Source organism: Carettochelys insculpta, chromosome 5, assembly GCF_033958435.1.
Source record: "Carettochelys insculpta isolate YL-2023 chromosome 5, ASM3395843v1, whole genome shotgun sequence".
NCBI lineage: Eukaryota > Metazoa > Chordata > Testudines > Carettochelyidae > Carettochelys > Carettochelys insculpta.
The window spans coordinates 33,396,135-33,416,403 of NC_134141.1; the positions used below are offsets into that span (position 1 = coordinate 33,396,135).

At 43.2% G+C, this 20,269-nt stretch overlaps 1 protein-coding gene across 1 annotated transcript; it reads left to right on the plus strand.

Annotated features, from left to right (window-relative positions):
• Window positions 1-814: 814 nt before the first annotated feature.
• On the plus strand, window positions 815-13,843 carry TYRP1 (tyrosinase related protein 1). Its single transcript, XM_074994096.1, has 7 exons — window positions 815-1,181; window positions 2,791-3,113; window positions 5,762-5,966; window positions 7,305-7,472; window positions 10,671-10,850; window positions 12,200-12,346; window positions 12,918-13,843. The coding sequence occupies exons 1-7, from the start codon at window positions 815-817 to the stop codon at window positions 13,121-13,123; spliced, it is 1,596 nt and encodes a 531-aa protein (XP_074850197.1). The 3' UTR covers window positions 13,124-13,843.
• Window positions 13,844-20,269: the final 6,426 nt, after the last annotated feature.

Below are 20,269 nucleotides of genomic sequence, written 5' to 3' on the forward strand. Positions count from 1 at the left end.
TACCATTAAACATAAGCGTCCAGCTGCTTGGGCTTCTTTGTCTAAAGAATACTCTGTTTCCAAGGAAATTGCTTTAAAAATAACAGCCTCCATCATTGCTCTGTTTTGATTATGATTACTTGCCTCTGACCTTTGCTAAATTATGTAAAATCACAAGGAGATCAGCATGAAAGAAATCATGTGGTGTTGAAATACTTTAAAGCCTGGGGAAATTCACTGAAGCAGAAAGAGATCAGAAGGAGAGGGGGAGACAGAACAAGCCACACTCTGTTGGCAGAGCCAGGATTAAGAAGCAGACAGAAACAGGAAAGACATTACCACTGGTTAGTTCAGGGTAGGAGCAGCTGTAGCATACATTGACACAAAAGAGCTCAGCAAAGAGGTTCTCAATGAGACAGCAAAAAAGGTACAAGGGAGAGACAATGGGTATAGAAGCTTATTTACTGCAGACTTCTCAATGCAGCATGCAGTAAGAACAGGGAAATACTAATGCCGAACAAGAGAGGTAGATCGGTTTAACTCAGAGAAGGTAGAGGTAAGTCAGAACCACTAGAAATACTTGGATTGAAGATGCTAGCGCCTAACATTACTTAGGAACAGTGAACGAATATCTGTCTGGAAGGGGTGTAATGAGAATCAGGGTTTGATGAGCACTTTCACATCCATGAATGGAGGATCTGAGACTGGAGTTTTGAGTCACTTTATCTTCTCCTTCTCTCTCTTTCCTTCAGTGTAGCTTGAGCCTCACTAGACAGAAGAGAACAGAGTGTGTCGGCTGCTGGTTTCTTGCTGCCACCTCTCCTGGATTATTATTATGCAGCACTTCAGTCTTCTGCTCCTCTCATCTCTGCTCAGCCAAGCTAGAGCTCAGTTTCCCCGCCAATGTGCTACAGGGGATGCTTTGAGAAGTGGCGAGTGTTGTCCAGATTTGTCTCCGGTGTTTGGGCCTGGTACTGATCGCTGTGGTTCCTCTTCAGGAAGGGGTCAGTGCATACCAGTGATAGCAGACTCACGGCCCCATGGGCCTCAGTATATGCATGATGGCCAAGACGACCGTGAGCAGTGGCCCTTACGCTTCTTCAACCGAACCTGCAGCTGCAATGGCAACTTCTCTGGTTACAACTGCGGGTTCTGCCGACCTGGCTGGAGTGGAACTGCCTGTAACCAGCAGATCCACACAGGTAAGGGCATCAAAACTACAGGAAAGACTCCGCTGCTCAGCAATGTTGAGTGTAAAGTGGATTTGGCTACCTATGGCTTTTAAAGAGTAAAATATTCCTGACACCTAATTTAGAAAGCCTATATTGCAACAGGACTGTTAAGATGGCCTGTCAATTGAGCCACTAATACCTGGGTTTTCAGAGGTGCTGAATATCCATATGTCCCAATGGAAGAAGCAGATGGCACAGCACTTGTGAAAAACAGGCCCTAAATATATTGATAGTAACAGTGAGTTTGAAATGCACAAGTATGCAAGAATGGAGAGAGAATTTAGTAACACTTTCTCTTATTTAGCTATCAAAACTGTGTAAATGTTTTAGAGGATCAAAATCTATAGTCATTGGACTTTTTAATGCTTACATTAGTGGATTCTGTAAAAATACATGTGTGTGAGTAACCATGAACATGAATTTCTACCTAGACACCATGAAAGACGCCAGGTTAAAAATAAAGATTACAAATGGAAAATCATTACAATTAAATTCCCAAAGGCAAGCTTAACTAAATGACAAGAGACTCAAAAATTTTATTCATACTCTATGCCGGAACAAGCAACCTGAAAGCAAAAGCCAATGCTCTTTAATTAGGGCTTCCTGAAGGTGATAGAGTTACATCCAAAATATCTATTATAGTTTCCTCAAACAAACATTGTGAAATGCCAATAACTTTGTGCATGTAACTAAATACAGTAGCATGTCTAAATATTTCTGTGTATTTTTCTGATACTATGTGTGTGTGTGTTTAGAGTTTCAGTTAAATTCACAAGAATCAAAATCACCCTATCCAGGATATGAAGTTACTGGAAAAAATCTATTGAATACTACAAGAAAACTTCCATTGACTTCAACTGGGGGCAGGATTCTACCCATTATGTTCACAACCAACTGCGTATCAAAATAGAGTTGTTTTAGAATTCAGGATTTTTGTGATAGCTAATACCAGTGTCTGCTTGCTAGAAAATAGAGGAACTTTCATTGGTAACTCAAGAGCTAACTTGAACTCTTTCTACTAGTAGATGGCAAAATTCTCCTTAGCAATGATATAATCCAGGTTTTTGGTTCTCAAGATCTCAAATTCAGTAGCAAAGTTTCAGCCAAAATGATGGATTTTTAAAAATGCTTTAATACCAAGGAAGCAAAATTCTATAACATTAAGGCTGGTATACAACATTCATTTTATATTAAAGAGATATCAGGAAAAATTATGTGCTGGATTTACCTTTGAATTGTGTCTGGTAAAGAACTCATCCTTCAATATCTAGCTGCTATCATCTCTAAAAACAAACAAAGAAGAAGAAATAATAGCAGTAATAATAATATGTAATAACTCTTCCAAAAGCACTAGCTCAATCCTTTTTCCACTATGTTGATTCATCATAGACACGGGTCAAATTCTTCTGCCCTTATTCATGTTGAACAGTATCTTACCTTCATAGTATCCCCAATGAAAACATCCAGCCCGCTTGAGGGAAAAGTAGTACTTACAATAAGTAAGGACAATAATATCTGACTTAAAATGAGATGTGGGTATTCACTAGCTTTATATCTGACTTCTGTTTAATCCTTAAAGTTAGGAGGAACCTTCTGGACCTGAGTGCAGAGGAAAGGAATAATTTTGTCAATGCTCTACATCAAGCCAAGACTACAGTACATCCTGACATTGTGATAGCCACCAGGAGACATGAGGAAATACTGGGACCTGATGGCAACACACCACAGTTTGAAAATGTGTCCATTTATAACTACTTTGTGTGGTCCCATTATTACTCCGTCAGAAAAACTTTCCTTGGTGCAGGGCAGCAAAGTTTTGAAGGAGTGGATTTCTCTCATGAAGGACCAGCATTTCTCACTTGGCATAGGTATCATCTACTGCAGTTGGAAAGAGATATGCAGGTGAAGTTTGCTTTTGCTCATGTTCTATGCTGTCCACTTAAAAGCAGTTTGACTCCCTCTATATTCCAATGCTGAGAGATACATTGCAGAATGGTGCGCACTATTCCATTTCAATCCCCATATTGTGAGACATATTAACATCAATTGATGGCTTTTAGGTTACTAGGAGCACAGAAAAAGCAAAAACACTACTTCAAATATAGACATTTTAAAACTATAAAATCTGCCTCAAAGCTTTCTTTAAAAACTGCAGTATTCCCTATCAATTTCCTTTAAAATTCTGGAACATGCAACAAAGGAAATTGTTAATACTCTTAAATTGTTGGCGCTGATTGTTGCTTCACACTAATCAAAAGCAGGAGTAATGCCAAAAAAATTAATGGATTTGAAATGTGAAATCAGAATCAAACCTAGGCATGTGACTACCTCATATAGTCAGAGAAAAGAACACATCAGAACATCCTAATATATAAATCAGTAATTCTCCATCTTTCTCATTCTGTGGACCACTTCATAAGAGCAAGCAAGATGTGTTTATGGTCAGTGTCTCAGGTCCCCAATGCTTAATTCTCAAATTGTTTCAAAGTATGAGGAAGAAAATCCATGGTTCAAGGCACATGTCTGTGGAACATAATATGAGCAGCATGGATATACAGCATCACATCTGGAACCTAGATGTCTCACCACCAGTTCTCTTCACATTTTTAATTTATGGTTTCCAGTCTTATTAAAACTCCTGAATGAGGAAAACTACATATGAAAACATATGATTTCTTAAAATTTTGGAGGGGAAATAATCAAACGGAGCTCTCTATGAGCAGTTCACAGACTAGATAAATGTATGTGACAGTATGTGCTTCATATTTTGTCTCTGATTTCCAGCAAACTATTTGGTTCATTAGCTGTAGATAATCCTGCCTTGTGTAGTTAGTTACAGATCTCTTCAGCTGTCATGTAGCATTCCTGGGTTCAGCAAAACAGAAGGACAGAGGAAATAGACTAAAAGTTTCAGCATTCCTTGTGTTCATTCCAATCCCCAAATCCTACATGTATCAGTATGGTGGATTTGTAGTACATGTGATATGTTAAATATTTTATTTTAAGGAGAGATAGAGAGAAGCATTGCCAAAGAAAGAGAGAAAGAAAAAGATGTGTGAAATAATTTAGCTTTCAGTCCTCAAACTAAGCATGAATTCCTGACTTGGAGGTCACTGTGGCTAGGTCTAAATGGGATGCTTTTCCCAGCAAAACTGGGCTTTTGTTAGGAAAAACCCACAGAGCATCCACACACAAAATGTGCTTGTCAACAGTTTGTCAACAAACCCAGCACATCCACTGGCAGCGTTATACTTCTCCCCATTCAGGTGTAAGACCTCTCTTGCCAGTGTTCTTTCGACAAAACAACTGCGTAGATGCTCCAGGGTCTTTTTTGTCAAGAGACACGGTTTCCAGTTTCCTGGACAGCCCTGTTTAGAGAGCTTCTGGTCAGCTGTTTTGTCAAGAAAGGGCTGGGAGACTGGCTGTTTTCTGTTGACAGATCCAAATTGCTCTTTCAATCTACTTTTTTGTGTGGACGCAATCTGTCGACAGAAGTTTTGTCAGGAAATCCCTTCCGACAGTTGCTTCTGTCGACAGAGGCATCTTGCATAGATGTAGCCTAGTAGTAGGATAATGACTGTCTACTGATAGTTCCTATTTCAGAGGGAACAGATCATCTCATCAGTATTTTTTTTAGAAGGCATGGGGAAGACAGAATAAATTAAGTAGTATTGGAATGGGCCCAGAAGGGCTAACCCCTACTTTGAAGCCAGAATTTCTCCTAAAGTCAGTGAGATTCCTGCATGTAGAACCTTTAAAAAAACCCTTATTGGGTTAATAAACTAATCTAGTATATATTATTAAAGTTGGTCATTGATTAAGTTAATCTTAGGGTAACTGTGCTCTAATGAATTTCACAATTGTCTGCTTCTAATCAGAAATTGTACTGAATCACAAATATTGATGAGCAAAGCTCTTGTCATCTTTCCCAGTACTCTACAGTCCTGTAGTTCACTGAAGGCACTTTGCTTATACCTTTGCGTTGATAGTCAAAAGCCAGTGCTACCAAGTTTGATTATCCTAAAGTGTATTTAACATTAACACTATTAAAAGCTAGAAAAAATAGAACAGCAATAATGTCTTGCAGTTCTTAGTACAGATGATTTGGCTGCATTCTAAAATACTGCTGGAAATCATCGGCTTACTGATCAAATTAGATAACAACATATGCAGTTCATGAAAACATCCAGTGATTCAATGCAACAATTTGACTCAGTGCTGTCAAAGGCCCAAAGCAAAGAAACTGAGAAACTAAAGGAAAATATTTTTCTTTATGCCCTTTTACATATGGTAATCTGAGTAATCAACTGTAACAACAGCCAGTGTACATTTTTTGGACATGAATGCGAGTCGGATTTTTTTTTAGGTTGATCAATCATAGCATATTGATTTTGCTGGTGAGGACATATCAGCTAGAATCTCAAGTCTCATTGAGAGTCAATGGTGCCCATGTCCTTAGTTTGCTTCGGATACTTTGATGAATCCCTCTCATTATGAATATTGCATTGTTGTAGTGAAGGCCCACATTAACATAGTGTTCCTGTGATTAGGAGATGCTCCAGGATCCCTCTTTTGCACTTCCCTATTGGAATTTTGCTACTGGCAGAAACACCTGTGATATTTGCACAGATGATTTAATGGGGGCTCGAAGCAATTTTGATGTCTCTCTGATAAGTCAGAACTCCATCTTCTCCCAATGGCGTGTGCTGTGTGAAAACCTAGAAGACTACGACACCCTGGGAACCATATGTAACAGTAAGTTTGTGTGTTGACAATTTATTTTTCTGAGAACCATCCTATAATAGCAAATTATCACTTTTTTTTTTGCAGAAGTCATGTTTTCCCAACTTTAATGAATACAGTCTGTTGCACCCTTCCGAGGTAGGAAAGGGTTCATCTCCCAGTTTCACACATGGGCAAACTCAGAAAAAGAGGAGTTAATCTGGAAGCTTATTCAGAGCAGGGGAAACAAAAGAATTCATTCTGAATTTAGTCCTCTTACTCCCTTTCTCAAGGTGATAGGAAGAAGGGCATTCAAAAACTGAGGGGGGGGTCCTTTTGGAAGGTCCCGTCTCCACGGTTGGCGTGCAATTCGAAAAGCTGCACTTTCGAATCACCATGGCTGCCATTATGCTGATGGAGTGCTGCATATTCATAGCAGCATCTCATTAGCATATTTTGAACCCACTCATTAACATGCTCCTTTCAAAAGGAAGGGGCTTGTGTAGACCTAGCCTAGGGCTATGTCTATGCTACAGAGATCTTTCAAAAGAAGCCTTTCTGGAAGATCTCTTCCAAAAAAACTGCTTTCAAAAGAGTGCATCCACACACACAAAAAGCGGAACAAAAGAGTGATCTGCTCTTTTGAAAGAGAGCATCCACCCATCCCCTGCTCTTTCAAAAGAGCAGGCCAGAGGTTGAGACATCAGGCCCCATGAGGACGGCTCTTTTGAAAAAAAGGGCCTGTGGAGCACCTACAAATTTTGTTTTTGAAAGAAGCTTTTGAAAGGGGGCACTTTTCCTGAAACGGGAAAGGAAGAGCGATTTCAAAAGGAGCACCACATTCTTTCAATTTACTTTGAAAGAATATTTTTTGTGTGTAGATGCTCCATGGGATCTTTTGAAAGAGCTCCCTTCTTTCCAAAAATATTTCAAAAGAACTTGCTAGTGTAGATGCAGCCCCATTGTTCATTCAAATGATTTTTCTTTTGTTTTTATTTTTGTTCTTTATAAAATAAGACATCTAAAAAACTTCACTCTTTCAAATCCACTTTTGAACATTACGTGCAGTAATTTTTCAGTATGAATTCTCCTCCCAGCTGGACCAGCATGTATGTGTTCTGTCAACATATTCCAAGCCCAAAAGTGTTCCATGGCCAAATTAGTTTGAGAAATGCTGCTCTAACATACACTTGCCCTTGGCTTCCTCCAGAACTAGAGGGCACATGAGTGGCTTTGAATCATCTTTGCCCTCTTCCTAAATGGGCTTCTGAACCAAATCCTGTTAACCTGACCCCAAGGATTTGGCTTAATATTTCAACAGAATATCACCTTGTGCATCATTACACCTTTCTTTTTTCTCTCAATCCCCAGGCACAGAAGGTGGTCCAATTCGAAGGAATCCTGCTGGAAATGTTGCCCGGCCCATGGTTCAGCGTCTCCCAGAACCACAGGATGTTGCTCTTTGTTTAGAAGTTGGCTTGTTTGACACTCCTCCTTTCTATTCCAATTCAACGGACAGTTTTCGTAATACAGTAGAAGGCAAGTACCACAACCAAAAGTGTCCGGCACCAAAACAAAATAGGCAAGGGACTAGCCAATCAACTCCCATCAGTTCTCCCTACAGTCATGAATAGTAGTATAGGGTCTGGGATGGGACACTGGTAAATTGTTTTACTTTTGTTAACCTAGTTTATGGAATAACTTACAAAGGTGTGGCTGATCCCTGCAGAATACCACACTACGTCAGGTACCTATATATGCAAGAGAGCCTCAGCTCTCCTTAGAGCTCCTGCACATATATGAAGAGAGTTCTTGCACTCAGGAAGCGCACAAGCTTTGTAGCACAGTGTTGCTGCTGCTGATGGAAAGGACGTAATCTGTTATAGGTGGGGAAGATGCAAGGTCATGACCTTTCCCCTATTTGTAATAGCTGGTAGAACTGATCAGGCATAGAAGAAAATGGACACTACTCCCTCTTCAAGGTTGACACAGTTTGTTCCAGAAAACTCCCAGAGTTCCCAGTGGCTCAAGGTAAAGTGAAGACTTCAGGCTTTGGTCCTTGATGAAAATGACCTTCATACCTTGGATAGATGGAAATGGCTTGTACATTTCTTGAATAAATCATAGGTTGGTAGATGCGGAGAGCCAGATCCTCGGCCAAGGTTCCAGCTGCTTGTGCTGTCTCACAGCTGCCTAAGGTGGCCACCAAGGATTACCCATTTGGTGGCATAAAGCTTGTGTAGCTGACTCTACATTACTCACTCTCACGCTTCACCCCATCCTTTAGAATGTGTCTCAGCTGACAAAGGGTGAGGAACCTAAAGACAGTTCTAAATTATGTTGAATCATTTTGTGCCGCAGTTGGCCAGGATTGGAGACAGGTAGAAAAATAGCTGAGTACAAAGGATGTAGCAGAAATGCTAGTCCTGAGTATAGCTCTGCTGCTGTCACCTCTCAACTCTGAAAGATTGGCCCTTCTCACCTGTGAAAGAGTGGGGCAGGGCTGGAAATCCAATGGTTGCAACTGTTCAGTACATTTATTTTGATAGGTGAGTGAGTGCAAAGCCATGGAAGAAATCTTTCCCAAAAACACCTTTTAATATTACATTTTCTTATTTTATTTATTAGTGTAAAAATGGAAGGTGATGCATGGGATAAACAAGTGAAACAAGTCAACCACTAGACCCGCACACAAATGCAAAATCTGTATCCACATTTGATGCTCAGACATGGTCCACAGATATCTGCACACATATCTGCATCCGTGGATGTGAATATCTGCAGATATAAAGTGTATATCCACAAATCTGTGGGGCTGTCAGTTGTTACACAACTGTACCATATAACCCAGCCTCTATCTTAACAACTTCAGAATGAAATTCTCAGCCGTAAGTACCTAAACTGCATGCTCAAAAAAGAATTTGGACATGTGCATCTGAAAATTGGACCCATGTTCTTCAGTCTGTATGATAAATGTAACCCTATTTTTTTGTAAAACGTCAGAGAATTAAGTCCAAACAAGGCTACTAACCTTGGTAACAAATATCAGAGGGCTAGATGAGTTAGTCTGTATCTTCAAAAACAACACAAAGTCCTTTGGCACCTTACAGACGAACAGATATTTTGGAGCATAAGCTTTTGTGGGCAAAGACCCATTTGGTAGGTACCAAACAGTTAACTTCCCAGTAATGGGCCAGATCTTCTGCTGAAAAATCTGGCTACCACTACCTAGGTACCTAAATTTGGAGTTAGAAACCTATTATTATGCACCAAGATTTTCCCAAAATTTACAATATTGGAGGAATTTTCTCCATGATTTAAACCCCCGATACCACATTTTTTTTCACATTAAGAGCCATGTCTACACGTGCACGCTACTTCGAAGTTAACATCGACATTAGGTGGCGAGACGTCGAAGCCGCTAACCCCATGAGGGGATAGGAATAGCGCCCTACTTCGACGTTCAACGTCGAAGTAGGGACTGTGTAGTCGTTGCGCGTCCCGCAACATCGAAATTGCGGGGTCTGCCATGGCGGCCATCAGCTGAGGGGTTGAGAGACGCCCTCTCTCCAGCCCCTGCGGGGCTCTATGGTCATCGTGTGCAGCAGCCCTTAGCCCAGGGCTTCTGGCTGCTGCTGCCGCAGCTGGGGATCCATGCTGCATGCACAGGGTCTGCAACCAGTTGTCGGCTCTGTGGATCTTGTGTTGTTTAGTGCAAGTGTGTCTGGGAGGGGCCCTTTAAGGGAGCGGCTTGCTGTTGAGTCCGCCCTGTGACCCTGTCTGCAGCTGTGCCTGGCACCCTTATTTCGATGTGTGCTACTTTGGCGTTTAGACGTTCCCTCGCTGCGCCTATTTCGATGTGGTGCTGCGCAACGTCAAAGTTGAACATCGACGTTGCCAGCCCTGGAGGACGTGTAGACGTTATTAATCGAAATAGCCTATTTCGATGTCACTATATCGAAATAAGCTACTTCGAAGTAGGCTTCACGTGTAGACATAGCCAAGAACTAATAAAGCTGAAGTGTCTACACTGGCAGATCTTAGACTGCTACTCCAGAAAATGGTTTTCCAAGGTCAGCTTGTTGACAGTCAGGCTATGTCTAAACTGCAGGCTTCTGCTGGGATGAAGAAGGAATGTCTTGGCAGAGAGGGGTTTTCCCAACATTTGGCCCCATGAGCACAGACCAAATGTCAGGAAAGCCTCTTGCAACAGAACTGTCAGTAAGAGGTACACAAATTTGGTTCACAACTTGCATATCTTTTCCTCACACTTCTTGGTAATCTAGAGACAGCCTCAGTGTGTAAATGACATATGTAAAATTGAAGTAACAGCTGGCCCATTAGAATACAGCATAGCATCATCACACTTGTGTCAACAGATGGAGGCTGCATGGAAGGTTTCAGTTATGTTCAGAGCCAATTAGAGCCAAAAACTATAGCTTTAACTGCACGCTACAAGTTGGTTTGGTTTTTGCAACTGTTGTGCTAGATCCCATGCTGCTCCCATGATACCCAGAAGCAAGCTCATTCCAAGCTCACAGCCTTCTTTTGTAAAGATTATTTTGATCTGAAAACGACATACTTTAGGTATGTAGCATCCACATATTTAAAATATCAATAGGCAGAGAAGGAGCAAGTCAATTACATTAAACAAGGCAACTAAGAAAATAGCATCCAGCCATGATGGCTGCTTCTGAACAAGCTTTTCACTGAGTATCTCTTTATTTGTATGCACAGGATACAGCGATCCTTCTGGGAAGTATGACCCAGCAGTCCGGAGCCTTCATAATCTGGCTCATCTGTTTTTGAATGGAACAGGGGGACAAACTCATTTATCTCCAAACGACCCTATTTTTGTCCTCTTGCACACCTTTACAGATGCTGTTTTCGATGAATGGCTGCGGAGGCATAATGCTGGTGAGATGGATTTATTTGCTATTTTCTGAGCTTGGCAAATTTGCTACCTGTTCAGAATAGCTCAGCTGACTCCTGGGGGACAGCGAGTACCCACTGCAATTATGATGTGGAGGTGGAATAAATGTCTATCACTTTTAACAGCATTGTGATCTTTCTAGCAAAAGCTGCTCATTCTGGATAGAATTTTACCCCACATTGAGCCACCATCCTTTCTTGAGTGTGGAGGAATGTGACTAATGTAGATCAAGTCCAGGACAGCAAAGAATCCTTTGCAAATACATTGTACTTCAGAGGATGCAGGTGGAGGAATCTGGGAATTTCTTAAAGCCTCAGGGCTCCACAATCACTCTGTGTGATGGGAGAGAGAATTTCTTATTCTGCACCTAAGGAATATCTCAGCACATATCCCTGCTACTCCTTTTGAATTACGTGTGGTCTGCTGTTTCTTGGATGTTCAAGAAAGATTTCCCATTCACCCTTCATGATTCATGCAAGGCAGCAAATTATTAGGTAAAACAGGGACCAGTTCACCAAGGGACAAATTTGTGCCATCTGAACAGAAAGTACACTCACCCATGCCTACACAAAACAGGAGCTTGTGCTCCACCGGGGACAACGCAGTCCTCCACCCTTCCTTATACAGGATTCTGTTGCGACCACACCAGGGAGCCCTTTTGTGTTGCTTTCCAAGAGAGGAGAAATAACTTTCCATACATGTTTTAAGAGAAGCTCTTCTACATCCTCATGGTACAGAGTCATTACATAATTTACATCAAGATCCTGTGGTATTTCCTATGACTTCTCTACTGAAAAAATTAAATATCCATTTTTTAAGCTTCACTGGGTAGATCATGCTTGGCTATCTCTAATGTAGACTAGTGACAATTTCAAGGCCTCTTAAATTGGGCTCAAAATGAGGCAGTTACTGTGCTACTGCAGCTAGCTTTTCAAAATTTTACAGTAACATTCAATGTTCATGGTAACATCAAATGGGATAAATGAACTATTCAATATGGTAATAAAAGGACCAGCTCATGTCCCCAGAGGTCCACCTATGTGCATATCTTTCCTCCTGCATACAGGAAAAGACCAATCATTAGGTGTATCCAAAAGTCTAGTCACTTCTGAAAATGCACAGATGAACAATATTTTGTTTCATGGAATTCTTCAGTCTTTCCAAATGTAACTTTTTGATCTCTGGTGCCATTGTGAAATAAAGGAAAGAACAATTTAAATGTTTTGTCCCCTCTACAAGTTTTCTAGACAAGTGTTCTCAGAATGTTCTGGATACAATTTTGAATCACTTTCATTTGTACTTATGTAAAATATAACCTTCTTTTCCAATTTAGATATTTCAATATACCCCTTGGAGAATGCCCCTATTGGACATAATCGGCAGTATAACATGGTGCCATTCTGGCCCCCGGTTACCAATAATGAGATGTTTGTTACTGCACCAGAAAACTTAGGCTACAGTTATGAGGTTCAGTGGCCAAGTAAGTAGTTAAAAGCTTCATTTGTACTCTCTTTGTGTCATTCTCTTCATTTTGTTCGTGTGTCTGCATATGCGTGTCATTTAGCAAAGTTGGTTTCAAATTTCGGAAATCTTGTTCTAACACCCTTACAAAAGGTTATTTACCTTTCCAGTGTTGGCTTTTAAAGGACTTATAACTGGGCCATCATACCACACTATTATAGCCAGTCCATGAAACTAACCATAAATAGAGATGGGCACAAACTAAAGATTTACATCTGAACATCTCCAAGCTCTGAAGAAGTTCTGATCTAGAGCCAAACTTTAGCCTTGATCCACTCAAACAGTTCTTTGTGCCTGTGTAGAATTCCAGTAAAGTCAGCTGGTTCTGTATTAGCTCCAGGGTCTGCCAATATAAATCAGATTGCAAGAGGAAGATCTTTGTGGCTCAGGTCCATCTTTAGTCTACAGAAAAAGACACCGAAGTAGACCTGACCTTTGACAATTTTTTAAAATAATGATGGATATTGAGAGTTGACATAATCTTTCGAGGCTTAACTTTTTTTTTCCTTTCTTTTCTTCCTTTCCACTAGGCCGGGCCCTGCACATCACAGAGATCATAACAATTGCAATAGTAACTGCCTTGATTCTGGTTGCTGTTATTTTTGGTGGTGCTACATATATTGTGCATGCTAGGAAAAACAAGGATGAATTGCATCAGCCCCTTCTCACTGACCAGTATGATCGGTATTCAGATGACTATGATAGCATACCAACCCCAGGCCAGTCTGTAGTTTAAAGAATTTTTTTTTACCTGCATCCAATAGAATCTGTTCCTTATGCAGTATTTTATAAATGCCAATAACTGATCTGCCCTAAAATAAAGGAAAAAAAGTGTCAACTGTCTTGACATATTTGCTTCTGCTACAATCTAACCTTTGTCATGCTGTGGTACCATGATTCCACCTCTGAAATATTAATTGTGTGCTTATCTTGATTGACTTTCACTAATTTCGCAACCCTCACCTTCTATCTTCCCTTATCCATATTGCTGAATAAGTATAGTGGTTTTCTAAAGTGCCTTTTACCAATAACTGTGACTAACAACTTGCCCTTCCTGTCTTGTGTGTAGAAGCTTTTTCATAGATGAACCTGAATGAAATTAGGGCCTGATTCTGCCATCTTACTCATATGTAATAGTAACTTAGGGTAGTCTACACAGCAAAGTTATTTCAAAATACCAGCCATTATTTCAAAATAACTATTCTAGCAGCTATACAACATAAGAACATAAGAACATAAGAATGGCCATACTGGGTCAGACCAAAGGTCCATCCAGCCCAGTATCCCATCTGCCAACAGTGGCCAATGCCAGGTGCCCCAGAGAAGGAGAACAGAAGACAATGATCAAGTGATTTATCTCCTGCCATCCATCTCCTGCCCTTGTACTGAAGGCTAGGGCACCATACTTTCTGGACTCCAAAACGCCGTGTAGAAGCATGGCCCCTGGGGGAGCTTCCAGAAGGAAATCCTTCTTCCACACGCCTCTTCTTCCCAAAAATTTTTGGGAAGGGGCCTCCGGAAGAAAGACTTCCTTCCGGAAGACACCTGGGGGCCGCGCTTCTAAATTGCGTTTTGGAGTCCGGAAGAACGGTCTTCCAGACTCCAAATCACATGACCGTATGCTAATGAGGCATGGGGAATTTGCATTCACACCTCATTAGCATATTTCGGTCCATGTATTACCATGCCACTTTCAGAGAAAGTGGCCTGTGTAGAAACAGCCGCAGTGTGGGTAAGGGTTTGACTTTGAGCCCTGCATCTTTATTACAGCTAGTTGTCACATAGGACCAGAACCTGGGGTCCTGATACTTTTGGACCTCTAGAAGTCAGCAGGAGAGTTTCCATTGACTTCAGTGGTTAATCCTGATGAGGTCCATAACTGCAACATAGTGAATTAAATGCCACTAATATAAGAGACAGAACAGCTTATAAGTTTCCCACCTACAGTTTCAAGGGTGAGCAAAGTGGGGGGCAGGCCCCTTTGGGGGGGGTGAAATTTTGTAAGGGGGGTGCAACACAATTGGCTGCTGGGTCTGAGGCTCATCCATCTCATTATAAATGTTGAAATATGTTACTGTTTTTATGTCTGTGTATTCACATTTATATGCCAATTAATAAAGTTTTTACGTTCTACATTATTTTCTTATATCTGCTGAAAGGGCTTTTTTTATACGTACGTAACTGAAATTTCCATTGGGTTGGATTACATTAGACAGGTTGCGGGGGGCTGCTAATTTCAGGGTTGAAAAGTGGGGCCCACCATAAGAACTTTGCTCACCTCTGTTCTGGCTATTACCTTTAAAGAAACATTCACTAGTCCTTAATTCTGAATGATTAACAAAAGGCATTATGTGGTTATGTTATGCTATAGAAGCTTTACTTAGTAAAGAATTATATTTTCTTCATCTGAATAAGTTTATTCATCTTTACTATATGCATAATAATGGAAATATCAATCTTATTTTCTGTGGAGTAATCAAGCAGCATCTGACTAAAATGCCTCATCCTCTAACCTTATCGCTGCATGTATAAATAACACTATTGCTGTAACTCCTGCTATAAGTACTCTGCTTCTCCAGGTATAGCACTGATTTTGTAAGTCTTGATTTTTTGGTTGCACTTAATTGATGAAGCTTATCCTTATTTTAACACAGTTGAAAAACAGAATGAAATTCTGAGGATGAAATATACATCTCTCTGTTCTGGATGTAATAGCAGGCAGGGCAGGGGAAAACTTTGTAACATAAAAAAAACCTTCCATCAGAACTTTTTAGTTTAAATTGAACCAATAAAAATAGAATTTGCATTTTATTGTTAAACACATATGTGAAGACAAAATATGCATTTATATTATGTATTAACACCTAAGGCTTCCAGAGAACAGGCTGACGCCATTATTTAAGGGTCTATACAAATATTAACAGACCTGATTGCTACTGAGAGTTTGCAATATAATTAAAGGTCAGACACAGAAAAGAATGAAACAAACAGTTGAAAAGAAAGGATGTTAAAACTAAGATTAATGATGAGTGGTCCGAGTTTCACGAGCCTACAGTGGAGCTGCTTATTTCACATGGTGTACAAAACCCTAACAGAATTCTAAATATTTGTCATTATTATTACACTCTGTTACATAAAAATCCTCTCCTCTGCCTAAATACACACAAAGCAGTCATTTCTGCAAAGAAATCAGTTGTAGAACTTGAGTGAACATAGAGAAGTATCATCTTTGAAACGATATAATTCTCACTTCACTTTTCACCTGAACTGACCTCTGTGACAATCAACTCCATACACACATTAAAAATTAGGTATAGTTCTCAAATAACTGTTGCTTCAGTCATTTTCAGACTTAAACTGTCATTATATAATCAAGGCCCTTCAATATATTTATTTAACTTAATACTACCACAAGATGGCATTTTTGAGCACCTTTAAGCTTGTTTTAACACAATGAATCACTGAAAATGTTTTGGAGGTATGTAATTTATATCCTGATTAATCATCTACTGAAGTTTTTTCAACTTGCAAATAGAAAGAATACAGTCTTTCATTCTGAGGAGAGGGAAAGGGCTTTTTAAAATTTGTATTGCTGGATTTCCAAATCCCATTATATAGTGATTCTTCCCCGTCCCCAGGGGCACTGTTTTTATGATAAATAATGTGTTTTGATTCATATCTTCTTTTTTCATTAAAACCTAGAATTCTTTAAAACGGTAAGAATTATGTTTAAAATGTGTAATAAATAGTCTTTTTAGGATCTATTTCATATGTAATCACCAGGCTACCAATGTAAATAAACTTAATTTAAAATCAAGATTTAACATTTTATTTTGCTTTCCCTGTAAAATCATGTAAGTAAATTACTGCAATATTTTCTTTTTACCCCAGCATCTCAGAATCAGAAGGGGACACAGGGTCTGATAGAGATTTATGATCTGAAATTCTTATTATTGTTATAGATCCTAACACTTCCACTTAGCAGCATCAGAAGATAAATCAGCAGCTGCTGTGTTACGCTTAAAAGAAGCACACATGATCCTTTTCAGGGCGGGGAAAAGGCACCATGCCACATGTATTAAACAATATAAGAAAAGCACCATATGTTTTCAGACACACACACATATCCTCCCCATACACCAACCTGTGATGTTATAGTTACTAGTCTGTTGCCCACCCTGATCTACTGGCCAGATAGATCAGGAATGCAGGGGTTGAGCCAAGCTCTTTCTGTCAGGACAGGTGTTCCACATTGTAGCAGGTCAGAACTCAAAGACTAAGGCAAGACACCCCTTTCTTTAGAGGGTTTTTCCTTCATACAAATCCATGTGGTTTACGTTATCAGACCTTACTCAATCACTCAGCATTTCAAACAGCACCCAGCATTTCCAGCAGTCATTCTGGGTGCGACCTCATCCGGGTGTTGCCTTGCATGCTGATGGCCCGAAGGTGTTGGTCTCTTGGGAAAGTCCTTATCCATTCTTCATCAAAAAGGGGTGTCTGCTTCCAACTTTGAGGTAGTCAATCTGCCTTGTTTTGGTTTGCCCCAAGTCCTGGTCTCCAACACTGATACTCTAGATATTCAAGGTCCTTTCCTGTCCATCTCTCTCTCATTCACACACACACACAGGTACACATTTACATAACTGCAGCATGGCAAGAACAAAGAATGTGTGTTACAATTTAACATATTACAGAGTGAACAGAGTAATAAAGAATGTACGTTACCTAGCAGAAAGTCTTAACAGAGTCTATAACAGTATAACAAAAATCTACAAAACTATAAGTCTACATTATCTGTTATAAGTCTACAACCGCAGCAACAGCAGCATCTTCTGAGAAAAATATATTAAGAAGCTTGACGTTAAAAGCAACTAGGATGATGTGGCTGGTCATCCAAGGCATTCTATTTAATTCCGTCAGAATCTGGACACCAGGTCCTGATTTAGGGCTCTTGCTGAGATTTGATATGGGCATTTTTGTTTAGGCTTCAAGGGATCTCAAGACATGCAGGTGTGCAACAACCCCAGGGACTGTTTTAAAATCCACAGTCTGGTGAGCCTCCTGGCCACATGCAATAGTTGGAGCACAGTGTTCTGGGGCTACACCTCTTTTGCTCCCAGTCTACCTCCTTCTGCCCCTGACAGCCTTACAATGGGATGTGTGAAGGACAAATTGGCCAAAAATTAGATAAAATCAAGGAAAGAAACAAGGAAGCAAATCATAACTTCAGAGGAGTTTGTTTTTTTAACTGAAACATCAGAAGATCTTGCTGCAGTCTAAAACTACAATAAGAAGCTCAGAAAACAGACATAACTATGTTTGATTCGTTCATAGATAAAGAGTTTTATTGAATAAAAGCCGCGTCTACACGTGCACACTACTTCGAAGTAGCGGCGCCAACTTCGAAATAGTACCCGTCACAGCTACACGTGTTGGGCGCTATTTTGAAGTTAACATCGACGTTAGGCGGCGAGACGTCGACGTCGCTAACCCCATGAGGGGATGGGAATAGCGCCCTACTTCGACGTTCAACGTTGAAGTAGGGAACATGTAGTCGTTGCGTGTCCCGCAACATCGAAATTGCAGGGTCCTCCATGGCAGCCACCAGCTGAGAGGTTGAGAGACGCTCTCTCCAGCCCCTGAGCTCGATGGTGGCCGCGTGGAGTGGCCCCTTAAAGCACCCCGCCCCCTCCCTTCCTGTGCAGGAAGCTGAGAGAACGTGCAGGTGGCAGCCCAGACACGCGGCCAGCCTGCACGTCCCTCAGCCACCACAGACACCCACCCCAGCTGCGATGGCCGCACTGCAGCCCCCCAAGCGCGCCCAGGGGACACCCCCCCCCAAAGGGAGCCAGGGCTCCCAGCCCAGCAGCCAGGCGGGGAAGCGGCAGCGGGGCACCTCCTGAACGGAGGTCAAGCTTCGGGACCTGCTGGGGCTCTGGAGCGAGGAGGAGGTGCTCCAGGTAATGGGGAGCAAGAGGCAGAACGCGGATGCATTCGCTCAGCTGGCCGAAGGCCTGGCCGCCCAGGGTCACCCTGCCCGCACTCCGGATCATGTCCGGAGTAAAGTGAAGGAGCTGCGGCAGGGTTATGCCCAGGCCCGGGATGCAGCCGGCCAATCTGGGGCCGCACCCGTCACTTGCCCCTTTTACAGGGAGCTCAGGGACATCCTGGGCCCCCGGCATACCTCCTCCCCTCCGGCCACTCTTGACACCTCGGCCGACAAGCCCCAGCAGGCCCCGGAGGCGGAGTCCGCCCCGGAGGCAATCCCCGCACCCCGGGGGCCCCACCAGGAGCCCACCCACGGGGCACGGGAGGAGGAGAAGGAGGAGGGGGAGTCCTCCTCCAGCGACACCAGGCTCCAAATAATGCTGCCGTCCTGGAGCTCCAGCCGGGCGTCCGCCCCCCAGGTGTTCCTTGACTGTGGGAATGGACCGTTAGGTATGTACCCGCCCTGGTGCACACCCCCGGGGTTGAGGGGCGGGGGTAATAGATATGACCAGGGCCCTCCACATGCCCAGATGACCATGGCCCCAAGGACAGCAGTGGCATGTCCCTCAGAAGAGTGCATCAGCCCCTGCCTCCCCCCAGCACGACAATGCCATGCTCCATCCCCGGGGCTGAGGGGAGCGGAACCTCTAGGGTCCCCCAGGGGGAGGGGGTGGGACACCCAGCAGCAGCAGCAGCATGTGATGGAGTAGGGGGAGTGCAAATGTGAGACTCAGGCTAGATATGAGAAACAAGCTGAATAACTCCCAGTGGCTAGGGATGATCCTGGGGCTACAACTGGCAGGTGACATCTCTGCCCTGAACAAAGAGGAGGGAGGAGCCAAGCTGGGTTTGAATCGGGGGCGGCAGTTAGAGGCTAGGGGAAGGGAGAGCTAGAAGGCAGCCAGCCTGAGGAGGGGAAAAGCTACACCCCAGAGGGGCACCCCTCGGGGTCTTCTCCCCAGGACGGGTTGGAAGGACCGTCTCTGACTGCTGTACTGTCGCTTCTGGGAGAAACTGGGCATCTGTTGCCTAATAAACCTCCTGTCGTACCTGCTGAGTGAGAGTCACTCCTGCCAGCGGACGGGGTGCAGTGCAGGGGGACCCCTGAACCCCATCACAGCAGCATCTCCTGAAGACGGGGATGGGGAACCTGCAGCACAGGGGTGGGGGGACAAGGGCCATGGCTCGGGGCCCACACTAACGGTTGTCTCCACTCTTCTTCCCCCCGTCCTGTGTTCCGCAGCTGCACCATTGGAAGGACCGGAGAGCGCCGGTGAGGCGTCAGTGGTCCCGGACAGCCCTCCGGGGCCATCACTCCAGGCCAGCCCCTCGGCGGAGGACCGACCAGCCCCACGGCGGGGAAGACGGTGGACCCAGCACCAGCAGCCGACGGCGACAGACCCCCAGCTGCTGGCCCTCCACCGTTGGCAGCTGGAGGTTGCCGAGCAGTGGCTGTGGGTGGAGGAACGCCGCCTCCATCTGCAGAAGTGGGCGCTGGCCTTGTGCCAGGAGTCATGGGGGGCCTACATGCAGACCCTCAACCGCATCGCAGACTCCCTGGCCCCCCATGCCGCGCCAGCCACCGCAGCGCCCGTCCTGCCTGCTCCACCTGCTGCTCAACCCGCTGCTCCAGCCGCTGCGCCGTCCACCATCGCACCGCCACCTGCCACCGAGGGCCATTCCGCTGAGGGGGACCTGGGGCCAGCTGACACTCACCGGCCATATCTCCTGGTCCACCCGGCCCCCTGCCAGGGCTGAGGCCGAGGCGGGGATCCCGGCCGCCCACTCCCAGCACTGGACTTTAGGGGTGTGGGGCCCAGGATGTGCCCCCCCCTTTGTATATATTCCCCCCAGTTTTAAGTTAGTTTGTTGTAAATAGTTTGTATATTTG

What these genes read in the sequence shown, in the direction of transcription:
- TYRP1 (XM_074994096.1), top strand. Translation starts at nt 815, where the DNA reads ATGCAGCACTTCAGTCTTCTGCTCCTCTCATCTCTGCTCAGCCAAGCT. An exon ending in CCTGGGAACCATATGTAACA is followed by an intron (nt 5,967 to 7,304) that starts GTAAGTTTGTGT and finishes CTCAATCCCCAG; the next exon opens with GCACAGAAGGTGGTCCAATT. An exon ending in GCTGCGGAGGCATAATGCTG is followed by an intron (nt 10,851 to 12,199) that starts GTGAGATGGATT and finishes TTTCCAATTTAG; the next exon opens with ATATTTCAATATACCCCTTG.